Source organism: Onychostoma macrolepis, chromosome 16, assembly GCF_012432095.1.
Source record: "Onychostoma macrolepis isolate SWU-2019 chromosome 16, ASM1243209v1, whole genome shotgun sequence".
Taxonomy (NCBI): Eukaryota; Metazoa; Chordata; class Actinopteri; order Cypriniformes; family Cyprinidae; genus Onychostoma; species Onychostoma macrolepis.
This window is the reverse complement of record NC_081170.1, coordinates 6,176,898-6,197,814: the sequence shown is the minus strand read 5'-3', so window position 1 is coordinate 6,197,814 and position 20,917 is coordinate 6,176,898. Positions and strand designations below refer to the sequence as shown.

The 20,917-nt window shown below is 34.6% G+C and overlaps 3 protein-coding genes across 7 annotated transcripts; 2 read left to right on the top strand and 1 right to left on the bottom strand.

Annotated features, from left to right (window-relative positions):
* Nucleotides 1–64: 64 nt before the first annotated feature.
* Nucleotides 65–4,985, top strand: LOC131521704 (sialic acid-binding Ig-like lectin 14). Of its 4 annotated transcripts, none has more exons than XM_058746662.1 (4): nt 65–119; nt 1,672–2,067; nt 3,181–3,280; nt 3,366–4,979. In XM_058746662.1, exons 1-4 carry the CDS (start codon nt 110–112, stop codon nt 3,388–3,390), a joined length of 531 nt encoding a protein of 176 aa, XP_058602645.1. In that variant the 5' UTR covers nt 65–109; the 3' UTR covers nt 3,391–4,979. The 4 variants fall into 4 exon arrangements, with proteins under 4 accessions (XP_058602645.1, XP_058602644.1, XP_058602643.1 ...); XM_058746661.1 differs by lacking the exon at nt 65–119 and adding an exon at nt 1,449–1,518 and having other exon boundaries at nt 3,366–4,977; XM_058746660.1 differs by lacking the exon at nt 65–119 and having other exon boundaries at nt 1,455–2,067; nt 3,184–3,280; nt 3,366–4,985.
* Nucleotides 4,986–5,028: 43 nt separating this feature from the next.
* On the bottom strand, nt 5,029–14,108 carry si:dkey-33i11.1 (B-cell receptor CD22). 2 transcript variants are annotated; one of them, XM_058746653.1, is made up of 12 exons: nt 11,552–14,108; nt 11,418–11,467; nt 10,841–11,197; nt 9,800–10,057; nt 9,061–9,330; nt 7,710–7,979; nt 6,690–6,959; nt 6,234–6,315; nt 6,100–6,148; nt 5,917–6,015; nt 5,263–5,387; nt 5,029–5,171 (listed from the first exon to the last, which is right to left on the bottom strand). In XM_058746653.1, the coding sequence occupies exons 2-12, from the start codon at nt 11,458–11,460 to the stop codon at nt 5,045–5,047; spliced, it is 1,950 nt and encodes a 649-aa protein (XP_058602636.1). In that variant the 5' UTR covers nt 11,461–11,467; nt 11,552–14,108; the 3' UTR covers nt 5,029–5,044. The 2 variants fall into 2 exon arrangements, with proteins under 2 accessions (XP_058602636.1, XP_058602637.1); XM_058746654.1 differs by having other exon boundaries at nt 5,286–5,387.
* Nucleotides 14,109–14,420: 312 nt separating this feature from the next.
* On the top strand, nt 14,421–19,966 carry dnase2 (deoxyribonuclease II, lysosomal). Its single transcript, XM_058746658.1, is given in 7 exon segments — nt 14,421–14,460; nt 14,463–14,511; nt 15,570–15,729; nt 16,160–16,253; nt 16,358–16,522; nt 18,040–18,252; nt 19,048–19,966. Coding segments are annotated over 7 exon segments (1,119 nt in total). The 3' UTR covers nt 19,446–19,966.
* The last annotated feature ends 951 nt before the right edge of the window (nt 19,967–20,917 follow it).

Below are 20,917 nucleotides of genomic sequence, written 5' to 3'. Positions count from 1 at the left end.
TCTTCCGGTCAGCAGCGAGTCTCAGGAGAGCGCAGGTGGACAGGTGACTCTGTGAGCGCGCCACTCACCTTCTGATGAAGCACTCGTGAGCGAGACGACTGCGAGATACATGACGCCATGTATGTTTTTTATAGATTTTCGCATAAAAACTAATCATTGAAGGCGATCAATAATAATAAAGACTTTTATCATATTTATAATATGTTATTCATTATTAAGCCCTTTAGACTTAATAAAAATGCATAAATATGTGGTCTATGCCAAATTTATTATTTTTCAACAACAATGATAGTAATTATTACTAAAAGCAGGTGTTATTAGTAATGTAATATTAAATATAAAATAATTAGTATTTAAATTATTTATTAAATAATATTATTCTCTTTTAAATATTAGTAATAGACTGTTGTGAATTATGTGAATTATGTAGTAAAACATCATGAAACAATATATATATAAAATGAAAACATAATTTTATTTAATATAATACTCATAATATAACATTATTATTATGCTCTTTAACTCTGTAAATTGGTCAAAAATACCATAAACCATGCATGCTATGTGCCCATTTTATTACTTTCTAACAATAATAATAATATCATCATCATCATCATCATCATTGTCATGGCTATTATTATTTTTAATATAATAATAATAAAATTTTTAAAAAATCTAATATTTAACATTACGTATTCATTCATTACATATTATTGTTCATTAAAAACATTGGGAATTATGTAGTAACAAATATTTTTAACAAAATCATGACACAGCGGGGAAACAAATGAATAATATAATATCAATAATTAATAGCAATATTCGTAATATATTATTATTAATATTATGCTCTTTAGTTTATAAGATTATCCATAAATACCATAATAGTATGCTCTATGCCTAATTTAGTATTTTACTATAATAATAATAATAACAATAATCACAGCTATTTTTATTAATAATGTTACAAATTTATTTTTAAAAAAGTAAAATTATGACTAATATATATATATATATATATATATATATATATACACACTCTAAAAAATGCTGGGTTAAATACAACCCAGCACTGGGTAAAATATGGACAAATAATGGGTTACTGCCCAGAAGGCTGGGTTAAACATTTAACCCAACTGTTGGTTGAAAACAACCCAATCGCTGGATTTGTCCATATTTAACCCAGCATTTTTAGTGTGTGTGTGTGTGTGTGTGTGTATATATATATATATATATATATATATATATATATATATAGATAGACAAGATTGTGTTGTTGTTCATAAAATAACATGGGAATTATGTAGTAACAAAAAAATCATGCAAACAAATTTTTAAAATACGTGACTGGCAACATGCAGGAAATAATGACATAATAAATGACGAAAAGGGAGAAGGAGGAACAAAAACCAGACAGGGTGATGTTTTCACATCTATTTAAGGAAACACTCAGGGCTGCAACAATGTTTATGAATCTCCTTGCAAGCATTTGGACCCTGATGCCTTTGATTCTGTCGGGTAAGACTCACTGCAGAAGTTTAGCTTCTGCTGGTGAATTCTCTAAGACTTAGAATATATAAGTCGTCTAAGCATGCAGAAGAATGTTGTTTAGACTGTTGAACCAGCTGTTTCAAATTAGATTCCTTCAGAATTGCTATGCTTCCATTTCAGGCGCTCTTGCTGCTGACTGGATAGTGCATGTTTCCATGGATCCTGTCTATGCTCCTCTTGGTTCTTCTGTAGTTCTGCAGTGCACCTATGACTACCCTGAAGAGTCCGACCAGGGAATACCGAGCAAAGTGCTGTCAGAGATGTGGTGTTTGAATGAAAGCCACTGCGTTACTTCAAGATACGTGTACCACAGTGCAGGGATATTCCCTGAGCCCTCATACCAGGGCCGAGTCAAGTACTTAGGGCAGACGGGGAGCAAAAACTGCTCTCTGATGATTTCTGATGTGAGGTCAGAAGACAGTGGCATGTACGTTTTCCGGTTCATCACTGACCACCTGAAGGCCAAGCTACCAGGACAGAGAGGAGTGAATCTACAGGTCACACATCAGACAGAAAGTAAGAACAGTTTCTTATGCTCTGGACATGCAATATTTTAGCTCATATTGCACAAAAATAAAGGCTTCAAAAGGAGGATGTTGCACAGAATAAACATTTTGGGTTCCTCAAAGAACTTTTCAGTGAAGCATTTTTTCTTAGTGTAAAGATAAAACTTTTGTGCATTTGAATGATTCCATGGATGTTAAAGGTTCTTCACTGAACTATTCATATATATATATATATATATATATATATATATATATACTCTGAGTGTGAGTAGCGCATTTATTTAAATTGCTCATTTTGATCAATGAATTTCCAAAGTTTTCAGTCATTTGTCAGTACCTTATGATTTAAAAATCATTTTAGGATGACACTTTAAACACAGGTCTTATTAGTTACTGTTTGTTAATGTATTAACTAATATTAACTAAAAAATGAGCAAATAAATGTTACAGTAGAAAGATTTATTAACAAAGAGTTAATAAAAATACAACTATTTATTGCTAGTTCATGTTAGCTCAGGTCTATTAAATAACATTAACACATAAAACTTCTCATTTTAATAATTTATTAGCAGATTCTGAAATTTTTATTAAGATTAATTTAGTACTAATATAGAAGGATACTAATATAAATGGTCCCTTATTTTATTTTATTTTTGGCATTTTATTGTTTACCAACAGCAATCTCTATAGTTTAATATATCCAAATCATATTTAAAATTAAGAATATTGAGAAAAAAAGCCAAACCAAATGAATTGGTCAATACTGTTTGTCTGTCTTCTGTTGTTCAACTCATAGAGTAAAAGCAAAACTTCCTTTTTTTAGTCCATAGCAAATGTCAGCTCTTCACAAGAAGACATGTTTCCACAAAGCAGAGGCACTTCCTCAGATAAATTTGTCTTGCTTTCATAACCTTTACTGCGGGAGGTTTATTTCGAAAACTGTAACCAGTTAACATGACATTATTTAGCACAGTTAAACACATTTGTCAGTCACGTTAATGACACTTTTAAATGTGTGAATACTGTGGTATAACCAAGTACACAGGAAGTCATTGTGTGCTTGTAAACTAGCCTGTTAATGTTTTTCTAGATGATATGTTGTAATAATAATGATTCTTCACAGCAGGAAGTGCATCTTCATCCACTACCGGCATTGTGCTTGGAATTATAATCATGGTTATCATAATAGCAGGCATTGTGATATTCATCAGACGGAAGTCACGGTAAGCAAAGCATCTACTCAATAAGTGTCTTGTCTGGCGTCATTCCTGGTCTTAGAAACTAATAGAATATGGCTTTGTTTTTCAGGGGAGAGAGGACGAGATCACTTTAAACAAGTTATTACCACAGAGGATGAAAAAAAACATTTTGCGACTCTGAACAAAACAGAGATGTAAACCAATAGTTCTGCTTTTTTTTTCTGTTTGTGCGCAACACTTTACTTTTTTTTTTTTTGCATCCATTACAGAGTCTATTATTTATCTATTTATATTATTTTCTGCATATCAAACGGCACGTTTCATTCATATTTTTTACTTTTTGTATTCCTATTTTACCTTTAGTAGTCTACTGTATTATCGTATTGTATCTTACATTTTGCAAGCCACTGCCGCTGTGTTACATATCAGGGTTACACTGCCCTCAGCCACTGAACTAGAGACTGAACAACACGTTTTCTCCACAGTGTCTGTAAAAACAGAAAATAATGGTTATGTTTAGATAGTGAGGAATGTATTAAGCCAGTGGATTCTCACATTGTAAATCATAGAAAACTACCTCTTGTTCTACCTTCAATTTAAAAAAAAAAAAAAACACTTGGTATTGTTTATAATCACCTCACAAATGAAGAAAGGTTCATTAAGGGAAAAGTTCACCCTAAAAAAACATGATTATCAATCTGTTGTTATTTACTCACCCTTGAATCTGTAAAGAATCTTCACACAGTTGCAGGTTGTTAAAAAATAAATAAAATAACAACCGAAATCCCATGTGGTCTCAGTATTCCGAAATGCCAATAATGCCAAAAATATGCATATAGCTATGCATATAGTCTTTTTTTTTTTTTTTTTTTTGAGTGTGTGACAAGGTCAACAGTAAATTTTCTTGAATAGAAACAGCCCAGTACTTAGTATTTTAATTTAATTTTGAGCAATTGCAATAAATTGTGCATTATTGCCAGAAAATGTATGAAAACAGACTCTTTGTTGCCATTGTAAGAAATTATTATTTATTTGGCGCTTCGCATGAATTTATCATGTCAATTAAATTGAATATTTAAGTGGGATGATTTTTTTTATGATGCATTTAGTCATGTCACACTCAAACATATAATGGATACACTACCTTTCAAATGTTTGGGGTCAGTAAAATTAGTTTTTTGAAATAACTTTTTTTTTTTTTTTCGCAAGGATGCATTAAATTGATCAAAAGTGACCGTAAAAACATTTATAATGTTTCAAAAATTTCTATTTCAAAAGTTCCTGAAAAGAATGTGTTTCCACAAAAATATTAAGCAGAACAACTGTTTTCAACATTAATACGAATAAGAAATCAGAATATTAGACTGATTTCTGAAGCATCATGTGACGCTGAAGACTGGAGTAATGATGCTGAAAATTACATTTGAAAAATTAATAAAAACAGTCATTATAGATTTTAATAATATTTCACAATATATCTCTTTTTGCTGTATTCTCGATCAAAAGAAATAAAAAAGAGCATAAGAGATTTCTTCCAAAAATATTTTTAAAATTCTTACTGACCCCAAACATTGAAACAGTAGTGTGTTGTTTTGAGCAGCTGGATTTGATTAGGGCAAACTGCAGCTGGACACAATTAAACAGAACATCCAGTGTGGATTTTTTTTTTCTATTTTCAAGTCTCTGACATTCAGGCTACATCAAGTGGTCCATAAGTGCATATAATAAAAATAAAATAAAAAAAAAATCCCTGTGTGGTTTTACAATTTTTTCCATCAGTTGACCGCTTTAGACTCTAGATTCTTCCATCTCCTCTCTGGTTTGCTTGGCGAGAACAGTATAAACAGCATTAGGACCATCTTTGAGCTTCTTGTCTCCATCTAGAGGTATGTTTGTGACCTTCGCCTGGTCCCGACTGTAAATAAAGATGACACAGTAACTATGGCATTAATATGACAGAGGACTGGCGTAAACCAGCACACATGGACTGTGTAATTGTGTTTAACCTGGGCATGCGAGAATAATGCACCGTAATGTAGTTGATTTTTCCCTGTTCCTCAGCTCTCCGAGCGGCTTCTTTCAGGGGCACGATGGAAGGGTGGCTAGTTTCATAAATCTCCTCCGGCTCCTCCTGAACCAGGCACAAAATAAAACACTTAGAAGTTTAGAGAGTATGACTCAGTTCATATACTATCCATCCGTAATATCAAGACTACAATTAGCGCATCACAAATCATAGAACATTATAATAAAACGTACTGAATAGTGCCTGTCGTGCAATACTATTTCTGGTAGATTTTCAAACACATGCATGATTGTTTTTGGGTTAATATTGTTAACAATTAATTGTGCAATGGAAGACAATGAGGCAATGAGAGTTTATAAAAGTATAAACCTAAATGTTATGTAATGATGAATTCTAAGCTAAAGATAATATCCAGTGGTATAAATATTATTTTATATATAGATATAGTACTATTTTACTACACATACTGAAAAGTATATCTTGTTTCCAGTGCACATACTTTTAGTGTGTTGTATAAATATGTGAATTTGGACACAGTGTATATACAGAACATATAGGCTGTGTTCCAATTCACACATTTATACTACAGAGACTGCCATAATAGTGAAGGAAGATCTGAGCAAAGAAAACTCACCGGAATGTCTGACATTTTTGTGCTCTTGAGGAGAAACGTCTCTGAAGTTGATTCACTAAACAGAGTATTGTCCACTGGCAAGTCAACTACTGGTGAACACTGTTTTTTAGGAGAAACATCGCATTGGATTAATATGATAAATATAGATTAGATTCAATGCATACGATGACAGAATAAGATGACCTGTTTTTCTTCCTCAAAATTTTCAGTGTCCACGCGATGCATGTTTTTACTGCAAAAGAGATGTGAAATGATGTGTGTAAGATCAGCAGAGAAGATCAAATATTTACAATTAAAGCCAGTAAACGTAAAATCACCTGATCATGACGACCACGGTCAGAGATATTAATCCGACAGAAACGCCCACTGCAGACGCCAATGCGATCACCTTCAGTCGGCCTGAACATATAAACCACAGCAGCTCAGTCATGGGCAGACAGTACATGCACATCATTCTTCTGATAAACAGTAAGCGACACCACGGAGCTACTATATTAGAAGTTCATCTCTTTACACACACACAACTGCAGTTTAAATGTTCATGTTTTTGAAAGAAGTCTCACCGAGGCTGCATTTATTTGATCAAAAATACAGTAAAAACAGTAATATTTTGAAATATTATTAAAATACAAAACTTTTTTTCTATGTAATTTATGTAATTTTATATAAAGCTGAATTTGCAGCATTTTTACTCCAGGCTTTAGTGTCACATGATCCTTCAGAAATCATTCTAATATTCTGATTTGCTGCTCTGCTGTGTGTTATGCACTGACCTCGAACTTTCACCGTCAGAACCGGGGAGCTGTGCGCTCCAATGCGGTTGCGGGCCTCGCAGTAGTACTGGCCGCTGGCTCCAGGGCTGACCTCAGCAATGGTGTAGCTGGGACCCGATCGAGTTTCCCAGGCGTCAGCCGCATTGATCCGGTGCCAGGTGTAGTTCTCCACCACCGGATTGGCCTGACTGATGCAGGTCAGCGTCAACGAGCTGCCCGCTTCGATCACAGTGGAAGGCCGAGCCAGCACAGAGGTGTTTTTGGGGGCATCTGAGAGAGAGGGAGAAAGAGAGTGGTGGGGAGGTTAAATAAAAGAAAGAAAAAGATGGGGATCCTTAGACAACTGGAGGACTGAGGTATAAAAATCCAATAAATGTAGAAGTTCATAGAGGTACAGTATCCACCTTATTTTGCAATGTGGAAGTAACCTATTTTCTGTGAATGTGTGAGACTTCTGATTTATTAGCCACTACAAAAAAATAACTAGAATACATGCGTTAAATGGTCTGATTATTCACAGTTCAAACCAGTGTGTGATAATTGCGAATTTTTATCTCACAATTCAGACTTTTTTTTAATCTCACAGTTCTGAGTTATATATAAACATAGGGATACAGAGATCTAAACTCAGATTTGCTAGATATTAAAGATATTAAGAATAAAATCTGAATTGCTTGATATAATCTCACAAATCTGAGTTTACATTTTGCAAAAAAAAAAAAAAAAAAATCTGAACTGTGAGAAAAAAGTTTGAATTGTAAAATAAAAAGCTGCAATTTTGTATTTTTTATATGGTGGCAAAAACAGGATTCCATAGAATTATAAAGTGTAAACTTGCAATTCTGAGGGGTGAAAAACTTCCAATTCCAAGTTTACATCTCGCATTTCTAACTTTTTTTAATTTATATCTCTAAAACAACTGGAAATGGATGACACCAGAAGCAGTGCACATTCAAGTTACAAAACTCTTAGACCTATGTTAAAACTTTATAATATAATTTATAATAAGTATAAACTTACAAAGTACTATAAGAGAAATAGTGGGCGATGTCCCCATGCCGAACACATTCCACGCAGTGCAGTAGTACTGTCCGGCATGATGGGAACGCACACTAGGAAAGGTGAGATTTTGCGCAGTGCCTTTGGTCCAGGGCTGACCGCCGTTCACTTTGTACCAGGCGTATTTCTGCACGGGAGGGTTGGCGTTGCTGCTGCAGGTCAGATTGACAGCAAACCCTTCCTTGATGTCTCCTTTAGGACTGATAAAGATTCTTGTGTTCTTTGGGGAATCTGGAAACAAATATAGTAACATTTTACAATACATCAAATTCTCACAAATACACTAATGATGATGATGAATGAGTGAATTTAAAATAACCGTTCTTTATGCAATTTATTCCTGTGATGTAAATCTGAATTTTTTATCATCATTACTCCAGTCTTCAGTGTCACATGATCCTTCAGAAATCATTCTAATATGTTTCTATGTGGTTGCTAGGTCATTCTGATTAGTTGTAAACTCATTGCTACACTTTTTAAATTTATGTCATTCACCAGGTGAAAATTCAAAATTTTAAAAAGCGGTAGCATAGTTGTCCTACATAAACCAAACAATGTGACGTATCGGTCATTCCCATGGCATAAATAATGTGGGACAAGTCACGTACCAAAGTTTAATATTGAATCATTTTAACACACCCCTAACCCTAAGCATGACCAATGCTAGTAGTGATGTTCAACTTAGCAAGTGAAAACAGGAAGTAAATACTCCTTTCATGGCTGAGCATCATGTGGTTTCCCGTTCTGCCCTATATTTGTACACTTGATTTGAACTTTGATCTATTAGAGGGTGGCAGACAATGTGACATAATGTCCTGCCAAAATTAAAGTTATTACACAAGATCCAGCAACTAAAATAAATCTTTGCACTCACAAAGACATCAGATCAGCAATAATAAAAATAAATGTCTAATTGGGGAAAGTGAAAAGTTCAAATGTCTGGTGACATTTTTCAAAACAGGCTGTCATTTTGACCTATTCACTGATAAACTGCATATCCTGCCGTTTAAAAGCTGCAATATTTAGAGATGCATGTTAATAAAATTGGTTATACACTTAAAAATAAAGCTTTTTATTGGTATTGCTTGTTCCATGAAGAACCTTTATAATCCATGGAACCTTTCAATTGCACAAAAGGTTCTTTGTAACGGAAAATGTTTCTTTAGATTATTATTATGAAATGGTTCTTTTAAAAACTGTTCACTGAGAGGCTCCTTGGGGAACCAAAAATGTTTCTTCTTTTCAAAACTCCCTTTATTTTTAGAAATGTATGCAAACAGACTAGCAATACCTAAATTATTAGGTAACCTACAGGTAACATTAAGTAAAAGCGGTCTGGACCGGTCTGTGCCGAGTGGGTTGCGGGCCACACAGAAGTACTCTCCATGGTCCCTGTAGTCCAAACTCCACAATCTCAGCTCAGGTTTAAAGCTGTCTGGCACACTGCCACTCTCTCCTTCTTTAAACCAGGCAAAACTTTCTGCTGGCGGAGCTCCATCACTACTGCAGGTCAAAGTCACCGAATCGCCCTCCCTGACTGCCTCTCGAGGGGTGATCTGTACCGTGGTGTAGCGAGGAGCATCTGAGACACAGGAGAAAGAGAGAGATCAAATGCAAGTTCTAATGGGAGAGGGCAGCTAACGGTAGGATTCAATTGAACACACTGCTTTAATCACTGTATTTACAAGTTTTATGTATTTAACACACAATATTTAATGCACAGTTGAATCCTTGAGTGGCTTTTTCTAATAATACATGTGTAAAATCAGCCAATTTAGATGCAGCACATTTTAGACATGTTTATAGTATATCCAGTAAAGTATATGTACTATTCAATTATGTTTTGTTGAATGTTTATTTCTGTTCTTATGCTCACCAAGGCTGCACTTATTTGATCAAAAATGCAGTTAAACAGTAATATCATGAATATTACACTTTAAAAGAACTATTTTCTCTCAATATATTTTAAAATGTAATTTATTCCTGTTGTGACAAAGCTGTGTTCAGTTACACATACAGAACTATTGTCTATATGCATGCATAATACTCACATCCAAGAGCCAGGGTGACTCCTGGTGACTGAACGTTTTGAGGGGGTATTGGACGGCAGGTGTAGGTACCTGCATGCTGACTGTCAAAGTTATAGATGGCTGACAGCTTGTTGGACTGACCCAAGTTGATCCCATTCCGATAAAGGGCAAAGTTCCTGCCAGGGGCGGCACAGCCTCGTGCCACACAGCTCAGGAAGACCGTCTCGCCAGCAGCAAACATGTTTCCTATTCTCGGTGGATGTGCATGAACCTGAAGCTCTGGAACCAGGACAACATTTCACAACATTAGCTCCATGCTCCTTGCTAAATTATTTTAGGGACAGTTTTCTCTACAGTTATATGCAAATAAACAACAAATATCATTTTAAATTATTACCTAATTACTAGATTTTCTACGGAAAATGTGAGGGCAAAACTGCTACAATTAGAAGGTGTTGCCAGGCTGTTGCTTTGTAGTTACTAATGCGTTTCTAGGTGGTTGTGTAAATAACACTCCATCCACCATTGGTCGAATAGTCAGGTAGCCCCGCCCCCCAAAAAACACTTGGTTATATACGCTAACATTCCATTCAAAAGTATGGGGTCAGTAAGATTTTTATTAACGTTTTTAAAAGAGGCCTCTTATGCTCGTATGATAGGGGAAAAAAACAGTAACAATTTTTTTTTTTAATTTCAAATTGTAGTTTGTATTTGAATATATTTTCAAATGAAATTTATTCCTTATCTAAAGCTGAATTTTCAGCAGCCATTACTCCAGTCTTCAGTGTCTACATGATTCTTTTTATTATCAACATTGAAAGAACTTGTGAGGTCTGTAATATTTTTTGTAGATTTGTTTTCACAATTATTTGAACATTAATTTGAAATAGATTTTTTTGTGTGACATTACGAATGTCTTTACTGTCACTTTTGATCAATTTAATGAATAAAAGAATTGTAAACAGTACTGACCCCAAACCTTTGAACAGCAGTGTATAGTTGCATATTAAACTTGTTTTTATATTATTTAACATAAAAATAACCTTTAAAATGTGGCCTCACCTGTGACGGACAGTGTGATGGCATCAGGAGAGGTCCATCTGCCCTGCTGGTTGTCGGTCTCGAATCTGAAATGGTACGTTCCCGCATCACTCAGCTTCGCGTTCGTGATCTGCAAACTGCATCTTTTGTGGCCCCCCATGTATTTGATCCTGTCCCTGTATGAGGGACTCAATAGATTCCCATCAGTATGGTAGGCAACCTCCCGTCGGCCCTCTGCAGAGATGTGAAACCACATGACCCGTGTAGAGCTGTAGGGCGAGGGGTAATCATAGCGGCACGGCAGCGTTACCGTGGTCCCGGCCCAAACGCAGATGTCCGTCCTGGAGAAATACACCAGCCATTTACTTGCCCCAACTCCTATAAAGCAACACAAGAGTAATCAGAGGCTGGTATTGACCTTAGCAAGGAGGGCGCTGTCGACGCCAAGGATAAAAAGAGGAAAAAATACAGATCAATACAATATAAATACCCTGTGCACCAAGGGCACTCAGGTAACATAAGAGCACAGATAAGTCAGAGTAGCAACAATCACAACCATTTTATTGTATAAATACCCAAGATAGCTGTCCAAAATTACCTGACAGAAGAAGCACAGAGGTCACAATTACACGCACCCACATCTCAGCCCTGTTTGTGCATAAAAACAAGAAAGACTATAAGTAACTTCAAGAATAATCAAGAAATTGGTACCTGGTTTTGCTCTAACACTACCTGGTTCTGATGTTCCTCAGCAAGCGCTGCCAGCCGTCTGTGGACACATGGACACGCACATGTGTTGAAGAGGGAGCCGAATGGCACCAGACGCACGGTGTAGGACGCTGAGCCAGAGAAAGCAGAAGTTGAAGGGTGGTGATAGGCTGGCCATCCCACTGTCTCACCTCCCGTCTCTCTGAGCCTCTAAACTCTGTCTCTGTCTCCAGTGAAACTCTACGCCACCTTCAGCAAGGTGCACGAGGCAATAACCACAAGTTGCTGACATCCACATATGTTCACACACACAAAAAACATGTTAAGGGTAACTGGGGAAGCACGAAGCATGTCACTTTGCCGCCTTCCTTAATCAAAAAGGATATACAGTTTACGCAAAGTCAATCTTTCCTTACGTTAAAGGCTCACAATGTTTTCTTTGCCCTGCCATTTTTCAGACAGTTGTTTACAGTTTTATGATGTAGGGAACATAGGACGTTTTTAGGCTTAAATGATAAATTATTAGCATAACTTCAAAGAATCTGTTTTGGAGGTGTCAAGAGAATTCAAAAATATTAAAAACCAAAAGTAACCACAGCTTTTTATGAAAGTTAACCATGGGTTTACCGCAGCACTCGTTGTGTAACTAATGTATTCACACTAAAACAGTAACCACAATCCTTCACTAAAATTGGTTTTACTACAGGAACAAGGGGTATTTCATGTAAAATCATTGAAACAACAAGTGAAGCTACCTTTTACTAGAACAATATTTTACCTGTGGTGTTTATTGTGAAAGCATATTAACCACAAGTAAAACCGAATTTTATTGATATCTAGCCTACTAATATTTTACTATAATATTTTACCAATTTAAATTGAAGGATTTGTTGAAAACTCTTAGTAGCCACAAGTAAAACTATCTTTTATTTAAATAAATTATGGTTTTACTTCAGGGACAAGAGTTGAAATGTAGTTTTTGTTGTAAAAGCAGTAACCACAAGTAGCCTAAATCTACTGTGGTGTTACTACAGGAACACGAGTTAACTGTAGTATTTGTTGTAAAATCACAGTAACCACGAGTAAAACTTTATTTTATAGAGATTAACTGTGGGTTTACTACTGGAACAAGAGTTTAACTGTGTTATTTGTTGTAAAATTGAGTATGTTTCATGGAAATTAACCATGGTTTTACTACAGGAAGAAAGGTTTAACTGGTGTTTGTTGAAAACCCATAGTAACCACAAGTAAAACCTCCTAAAGGAAAATTAATTTTGCTACAAGAACTATAGTGTAACTGTATTTGTGCTCATGGTTGTGGATTCATCAATGTAACTACGATTACAGCCTCAGGGAGGTATGAAGATATAAGATTATGTTTTTAAAACACAAGCGACCTCTTGAGGTAAGAAATTGGAAATGCAGCAGAAAATTAAATCAAAAAATTTCTTTAAGAGTTCTTTTAGTTTTACATCAAACCAATAGAAGTTATTAATATGAAAAGCAAAAACTGTTAGACATCTTACTTGATTAGTGTAACCTGAATTGCAAAACTATCTGGTTGCTGACAACATTTTGCATTAATAGGTTAACAATAAATAATAAAATAGTAAACAAATCACTAGCAGCTCAAAAATGAGTGTGACTTTAAATCTGTCATTAGGACACTGATATATTTTTTTGTCTGCTTACATCAACTGGATATTCAAATTTAGGCATATATGTTTTTCTTAGTCTTAAACTACAATAGCAGAAAAATACAGGCCAAAAGCAACGTGATTCGTTAAAAGCAGTGACATTAACGGATTGAAAGGGGCCAAACAGACGTAGGAAAGATGGTGAGATGGGCTCTTCTTTGTAACCTAAAGTTAAGTACCCTTATTAATATTCATAAACGAAATCGTTTCCGGTGTTTAGATGCGGTTATTTCACGTGTGCTTCATTTATCTGTATGGCAGTAAATAAAAAGTTAAGTTTTCCTTCAGGAGGCGCACTGGCGCTCAGGATGCCGAATACTCCATTGAGCGCCATTCAAAACTCAGGATATTTTAGAGCTTCGTTAGAGACAATTGCACAGTAAAACATATGCATATTTTAAACACATAAATTCCAAGGATTGTCATCTGGAATTCAAATAGAAATCTGCCCCAGCAATCGCTAAAAAAATGATTTTTCAAAATACCTTATTAAGTCAACACAATTGACTGTGATTGGTTCTTCCTGAATGGCGCTGAGAAAATTAACACTTACCTCGTGACAACATCTCATTTGCGCTGGTTTACTAGCGCTGTTATTAAATATAATAACAATGACACTGAGAAGTTACAAAAGTACTGAATTGAAAATGCACAATGGAAACTTTATAAATAACTTTTACCCGACCAATAAAGAAAACAAATGCTCAGTCATTAGTCCCCTCCCTTTACGATTAAAGCTCAATTCCATTCTATCTACTTGTTCTATGTCTGCATCTGAAACTAATGGACCTGCTACATGTGACAACACGAGGAATTGAAGTTTCGCTCAGCGATGGACTGACATGATCCACGTTTTCTCTGTCAATAGCACGCCTGTCTTCCGTTGAGGTGGAGTTAAGATTTATGTCAAACTTGTATAGCGATGCTAATTTATTTTCTGTTTGTAGTTCAGTCATGCAGTTTGTTATTATTAGATCATAAGCAATATTACACGTAGCCTACATTAAAACTATAAAGTAGGCTATTAAGTGCGGTGAACCACTATGCCAGAGTTAGGCTAATATTCAGATTGTTGACCTGCAGTTTTGCAACCGTTTAAAAGTGATTATGAGAAGGTTTGTCATTGTATTTGTACATTTGATTAACCCTGACAGACAAATGAATGTTGTACTGTTTCAGGTTCTTTCACTTCCATCATGTTGCTTCATGTTCTGCTCCTCCTTCATGCATCAGGAGGAGCTTCTTCTCCATCTCCTGTTATGATGATCAGGGGAAACCTGTAGACTGGTTTGTATGTTTTTAAATGGCCTAAAAACAGAAAACATTCAGCATACTGAAACACAGTTGTAGAGGCAGCAGTTCATGTATATAGGTTTTATTCAGTGTTTTTGATACCATATTCCATATTAAAGTCCTAGTGCTACAGTATCTTTTCTATGGTTATGATGGGTAGTTGACATGTCAAGCAGTGTATACTACTGTTCAAAAGTTTGGCATCAGTAAAATGTGACAGGAAAGACATTTATGATGTTAGAAAGAAATTTATTTCAAATAAATGCTGTTCTGTGAACTTTCTATTCATCAAAGAAAAGAAAAGAATACTGTATTACATGAAAATATTAAGCAGCACAATTGTTTTCAACAACATTGATAATAATAAGAAATGTTTCTTAAGCAGCAAATCAGCATATTAGAATGATTTCTGAAGGATCATGTGACACTGAAGACTAATGATTTTTTGAAAATCAAAATTGAATCTTAATTGAAAATTAAGCTTTGCATCACACAAATAAATTACATTTTAAAATATATTAAAATAGAAAAAAAATTAGATTGTAATAATATTTCAAAATATCACTGATTAAATTAATACAATCTTGTGACCATAAGTCATAAAAAAATGGTATTGTACTTCAGCTAAAACTACTTGAGTAACATTTTTTATTATTTTCTAATTATTATATATGCAGTTTCATGACCTTATATCACAACAGAACAATTTAAGTAAATAAAATGGCTACTTAATGTAACGTATACACCTGAAAATATTTGGTGTAGGATTCACAATTTTCACTAAGAAATTAATAGTACATTTCACAAATAATTACACAAATATTAAGTAACGCATTGAATTTAAGATGAAAGTTTGAATTAGAAAAACTGAAGTGGTCTATTTTCTTGTAAAACATATTTCAATAGTCTTTGTTTTATTTACAACTTGGAGAACTTTTTTTTTTTTTTTTTTTTTTTTACAGTGTAGGTTAATACATAAAATAAATATAGTGTATGTAAAATGTTATCAATGTGAAGGGTCATCTTTCCCTCTTTTCTGTCTTTGCTTACAGGTTTTACTTGTACAAACTTCCACATCCTCCTCATAAGCCTGTGCAGGAGGGGCTGAAGTATCTTTTCATGGATGGAGAGAGTGAAGGATGGATGGATGGGAAGACTTTAGTTAATGACAGTCAAAGTGCTGTTGGTCGAACAGTAGGGCCTTTATATGAGGTACAAGTCACGTTCTATAAAATGAAACGTTCAGTTTTGCTTAAACCATCTTCTGTTCTTCTTTCATTAGTAATTTTCTGGCTGATTTTAGAGAAGCTTACTCAGCTTATCCTGTTCTGTAGTCTGCACATTTTTCCAGTTTTGCAGAAGTATAAAAACACTGAGTTTGCATTTACATTTAATTATAAATCTATTGAGATTTAGAACCACATTTAAAAGTGGCACAAATCGGATACCAAACAAGTTTTTGCTGTTTACGCTTATGCAGCAAACTCAAAAGTGTATTTGTAGCTTTAGGTGCACATGCATATTTCATAATAAAAGAGGAACTCATACTTTAGATCACATGCTCATCATAAGGGCCTCTGATCTGCTGTCTCATACAATCATGTTTATTATGAAAAAGCTTTGAGCTTTAACTTTCTTCCAGGGCGGTGATGTTGGATACATTTTATATAATGATCAGCCACCGCAACAACAGAATCTTTTTGGAGATGCAACCAGGTCTTGTGGCCACACCAAAGGTGCAGTTTGAGAATAGTTAACTGCTTGAAATTATATTAATGGAACACAAACAAACATTTATGGAGGATGGAGTGTTAATGTATACTCTTTTTATTTGTTCCAGGAGTTGTTGTCTTTGATAAACAACAGGGCTTCTGGTTGGTCCACAGCACGCCTCATTTCCCCCCTCCTAAATCACAGGGACAGTTTTCATACCCCAGTTCTGGCATAAGTAATGGACAGAACTTCATCTGCGTCACATATCCTTTCGAGCGCTTTCAGACCATAGGTACGACTCCAATACATGTAACGAATTAGTGATGGTTAAAAATGAGGGGGTTTTTTTGCATTACACAGGGATAGTCCACCCCAAAATTTAAATACTCACCCTCATGGTGTTCAAGACCTGTAAGACTTTTTTCAACAGAAGATAAAAGAAGATATTTTGGAGGATACTGGTAACCAGTTTTGGCTCCTATTGACTTCCATTTGCATTTTTTGTCCATGTTTGGTTACCGACATTCTTCAAAATATCTTCTTTTATGTTCTGTGGAAGAAAGAAAGTCATGCAGGTTTGAAATGACATGAGGGTGAGTAAATTTTGTCAAAATTTTTATTTTTGGGTGGACTATCCTTTTATGCTATAGTTTGTGACTACAAGTATGAATCAGGTGTGGTAAAGTGAACAGGATTAATATGATCGATGCATGTTTTACATTTTCATATGCTTGTTTTAAAGTGAGTCTGATGTTGGCAAAGCTGCTTGAAATGCTTCTCACCTAACCTTTTCATGTGCAATTTCTAAAGACAAAACATTTATGGGATGCAGTTGCCATAGTGACTGTTAGAGTAATCGTCTGACACCGTAACCATAGTGACAACACCTCTCACTGAGATTCTCTTTAGGTCCATTTAGTCTTGTGTTTGTAAATCACGGTGTTATCAGACTTAAGCAATAAGCTAGCGTTTCTCTGTCCTGTTCCTGGAGACACACCAGCAGTACACATTTTGAAATATTCCTAAACAAACACATCTGATTACGCTCAGTGGAGAAACTAAGGCCTGAAATGAATGGGTCGGATGAGGGAGACATACAAAATGTGAATTTTAGTGTGTCTCCAGGAACAAGGTTGGAAAAGTTTGTACGAATCAAGGCTGTATGTTTCAGACATGAAGTAGAGTGCCTTAAACTCCCTTTACATGGCAGCTTATAACAATAATAATAATGAATGCTATTGTTATTATTGTTGTTGTTGTGGATGTTGTTTATTTTGATGTTATTATCTTCTGCGGTTTTTCATATAATGTAATTTATTTATCTGTAATATATTTCCTTATTATTAAAATAAAAAATATTAACAGTAATAATAATTATAAAAACAACAACAATAATAAAAAATACTTATTAGTAGTAGTAGTACTATTATGTTGTAGTTTAATTTAGTTGTATTTATTTCATATCCACTGCCATTTGTCTTTCTTATGGTAATATAATATAAGTTTGTGTAATTTAAATTATTTCTCCGTAATATATTTCCATATTTTGGAAAATAATATAAATATAAAGTAATAATAATATTAATAATAATAATTGTATCAACATTTTTAACAACAATAATTGTGGATTGTCTTTTTTATGTGGCAGTGTAATGTATTTTTATTTAATGTAATTATTTCTAAGTAAAGTGCACGTCTATCCATCTATCTATCTAGCTATATATAAATAAATCGGTCTGTCTGTCTATATATACAATATATATATTATCCTTAAATGTTCTTATCATGAATTTAATTTGTGTGTAACAGGTGAGCAGTTGACAATCAATCAGCCTCACATATACGACTGCAGCATCCCTGCTTCTTTGGCCGCTGCTGTACCTGCTATGGCTCAGCTCTGCAAACACACACTGGGCAGATGGGACAACACTTCCTCTTCGCCATCCAATCGCAGTATTTCACTCCTCTCACTGGCTGGAACAGAGTTCATTAGCTTTGCAAAAGGTGCATCATTTGCCAATGGTAAGACTCCATTTTAATACTGATGTAATGGTGATAGTGACACTCTTAACGTCAGCCAGTCAGTGTTAAACGGTCAAGATTTAAACATTTAGCTCTTTTTGTTAAACAAATATGTTCTGGTCATAGTGAGGATGGGTTCTTTCATCCGTTTGCACTGTTGTTTAATCGTTTTTCTATGCAAATATGTACTAGATTGACAGTTGTGATGCACATTGCTGTTATTTTGTTCCATGAAACACGGCAAGTTAAAAGAAGTTCAACTCGTTTTCCATTTTCCGGTTTTCCCAAATTCTTTTTTTTTTTTCCAGTTTCAATTTTTATAGATTCTGTTTAAGTTTTCATTTTTCTGGACTCTGAATGGTCAAATAAATTCCGAATTAATATAAAGTCAAATAAACAAATAAAGTCTAATTATTAATTGAAATCATGAAATGTCTATTTTTATGACTGGATTCCCCAATTCCATCTGCGGGTTTTTTTTTTTTTGCATCACAAATCATACTATACTGTCAAAAAACATTTATGTAGTATTTACTGAAAACAATTTTCACTCAGAAATTGCTAGTAAATTTCACAGATAATTACAAAGAAACTGCAGGTAAGATTGAAGTAGATGTGAAATTTTGAAAAACTTCAAACTTACCCCAACTTACCCTTATCAAACTTACCCCAACAGTCTCTGTTTTATTTACAAATCTGAAAAGTATTATTTATTTATTCTTTTTTTTTTTACAGTGTATGCATTTTATAAAAAATAAGTAATCATGACTTTTTCACTGTTTCATTCATAATCAGACCTGTATCACTCCTGGGTTGCGCCTACGCTTCAGTCCGACCTGCTGGTTCAGTTCTGGCGTCGCTCCACGGGAATCCTGCACTCTGACTGCTCTCCAAGCTGGAAAGTCCTCAACATAGATCTCATTTCCCCAGGCCAGAGCATCACATTCAAGGCTACAGAGGACCACTCAAAGTGGGCCGTCAGTGTCGGCGGCAGCAGCACTGGAAGTGGGACGTCTGGCGGCTGGGTCTGTGTAGGAGATATCAACCGCGACGAGGCGGAGGAGAAGAGAGGCGGGGGTACGGTGTGCCGTCAGGATGCTGCGGTGTGGAAGGCCTATCGCTCGGCCGCCCTGCAGTGTGAGACCTGCGGTGGAGAAGTGCAGACGTGTGATAAATCCGCACGGTACCACTGACCAAGCGGGACACAGCAGAAAGAACAACAAAATCAGGGTCATGCAGAACTGCCTGTGTAGGTGTCACACAGGTTTGATTATTAGGTCAAATGCTTTTTTTTATATATACATGTAGCAATTTTAGGGGAATAATATGTGAGGTAATTAATTTAAATGCAAATGCAACAAGACTGTACATTTATGATTGATGTCTTAAAATCGTTTCATGTATAACTTCAGGAATACAGGCTATAAATTTGATTTTAATGCGGTACAGCCTTGTTTTAAATGTGTATATAGAAATATTTTCTTTTGCTTTGATTACATCATTTTTTTTATTTTCTATTTTAACAAATAAAGGGAGTTAGAAGGTGAAGTGTGTAATTTCTGCAGCATTATTACACACATTACCTTGAACCTCAAGAAGCCAGAAGTGCATTATGGGCATTAGGCTGGGATGTGTATGGTAGGGATGTTTTTAATCCTTCAGATTTTGTTGCTGTATTACATTGAGGAAATAAAAGCACTTCATGTGTCTGTAATTACATTTTCTCTGCTTTAGCTTTGCACAAATTCAGGGGTAAAATATGCTGAATAACTCAGGGTGGCTAAAGCAAAATAGGCCTACAGTACATTAAATAACATATTGTAATTTATAATATTAATGTTAATATTGATCATTAATAATAATATTAATATGTACAGTATACACTACCAGTTTTCAATCAAAAATAAAGGAAAAAATATTGTGAAATTTCTATACAATTCCTATATTTATGTACTGTGTGTGTGTGTGTGTGTGTGTGTGTGTGTGTGTGTATACGCACATTTATATAATATAAATATTGTTTTAATAATAAAATATATATATATATATATATATATATTTTTTTTTTACATTTTGCATGAAATATATATATATATATATATAATGGGGAAAAATAGAAAAAAAACCAGTAACATTACAAAGAAGCAAGTAACACTTTTTGAAATTTTGATGTAGAAAAGCTGAAATAGTATTTTCTTGTAAAATATACCCCAATAATCTTACAACGTCTTTACAGGTTGATTAGAATAATCTTTGCAACTTTAAAAAAAAAAATTTTTACAGTGTAATAATTGTAAAATTAATTTATTTAAATAAATAATTTACTGCAGAGCATAAACGAATAAGCAGGGCACTAATAAACCTGCTAGCCACAACATCATCACATCTCTTCTACACCAACGCAGCTGCTCATAATCAGCACTTAGGTGTTCTCAGTGGTGTAGGAGGAATAAAAGTGCTTAAGCAATCAGAGAGCGATCATTTCTCTGACTGCAAATAATAATAATAATAATAAACTTTATTTTCTATAGCGCTTTTAAATGGAGATCTCAAAGCGCTTTACAACAACAAATAAAACCATACACAATAACAATCAAAAACACGACAAATAAAAACAAAAAATTTTTTTAATTAAAAGCTACCCTAAAAAAATGAGTTTTAAGAC

Bases quoted from the DNA above. Each gene is read 5' to 3' on its own strand.
- si:dkey-33i11.1 (XM_058746653.1), bottom strand. From the start codon at position 11,460: ATGTGGGTGCGTGTAATTGTGACCTCTGTGCTTCTTCTGTCAG. The intron at 11,198-11,417 runs GTAATTTTGGAC...GTTGCTTTATAG, and splicing joins CTCTGTGCTTCTTCTGTCAG to GAGTTGGGGCAAGTAAATGG. The intron at 6,016-6,099 runs GTCATCTTATTC...CCTAAAAAACAG, and splicing joins ATTTTGAGGAAGAAAAACAG to TGTTCACCAGTAGTTGACTT.
- LOC131521704 (XM_058746659.1), top strand. From the start codon at position 1,602: ATGTTGTTTAGACTGTTGAACCAGCTGTTTCAAATTAGATTCCTTCAG. The intron at 2,068-3,180 runs GTAAGAACAGTT...GATTCTTCACAG, and splicing joins GGTCACACATCAGACAGAAA to CAGGAAGTGCATCTTCATCC. The intron at 3,281-3,365 runs GTAAGCAAAGCA...TTTGTTTTTCAG, and splicing joins TTCATCAGACGGAAGTCACG to GGGAGAGAGGACGAGATCAC.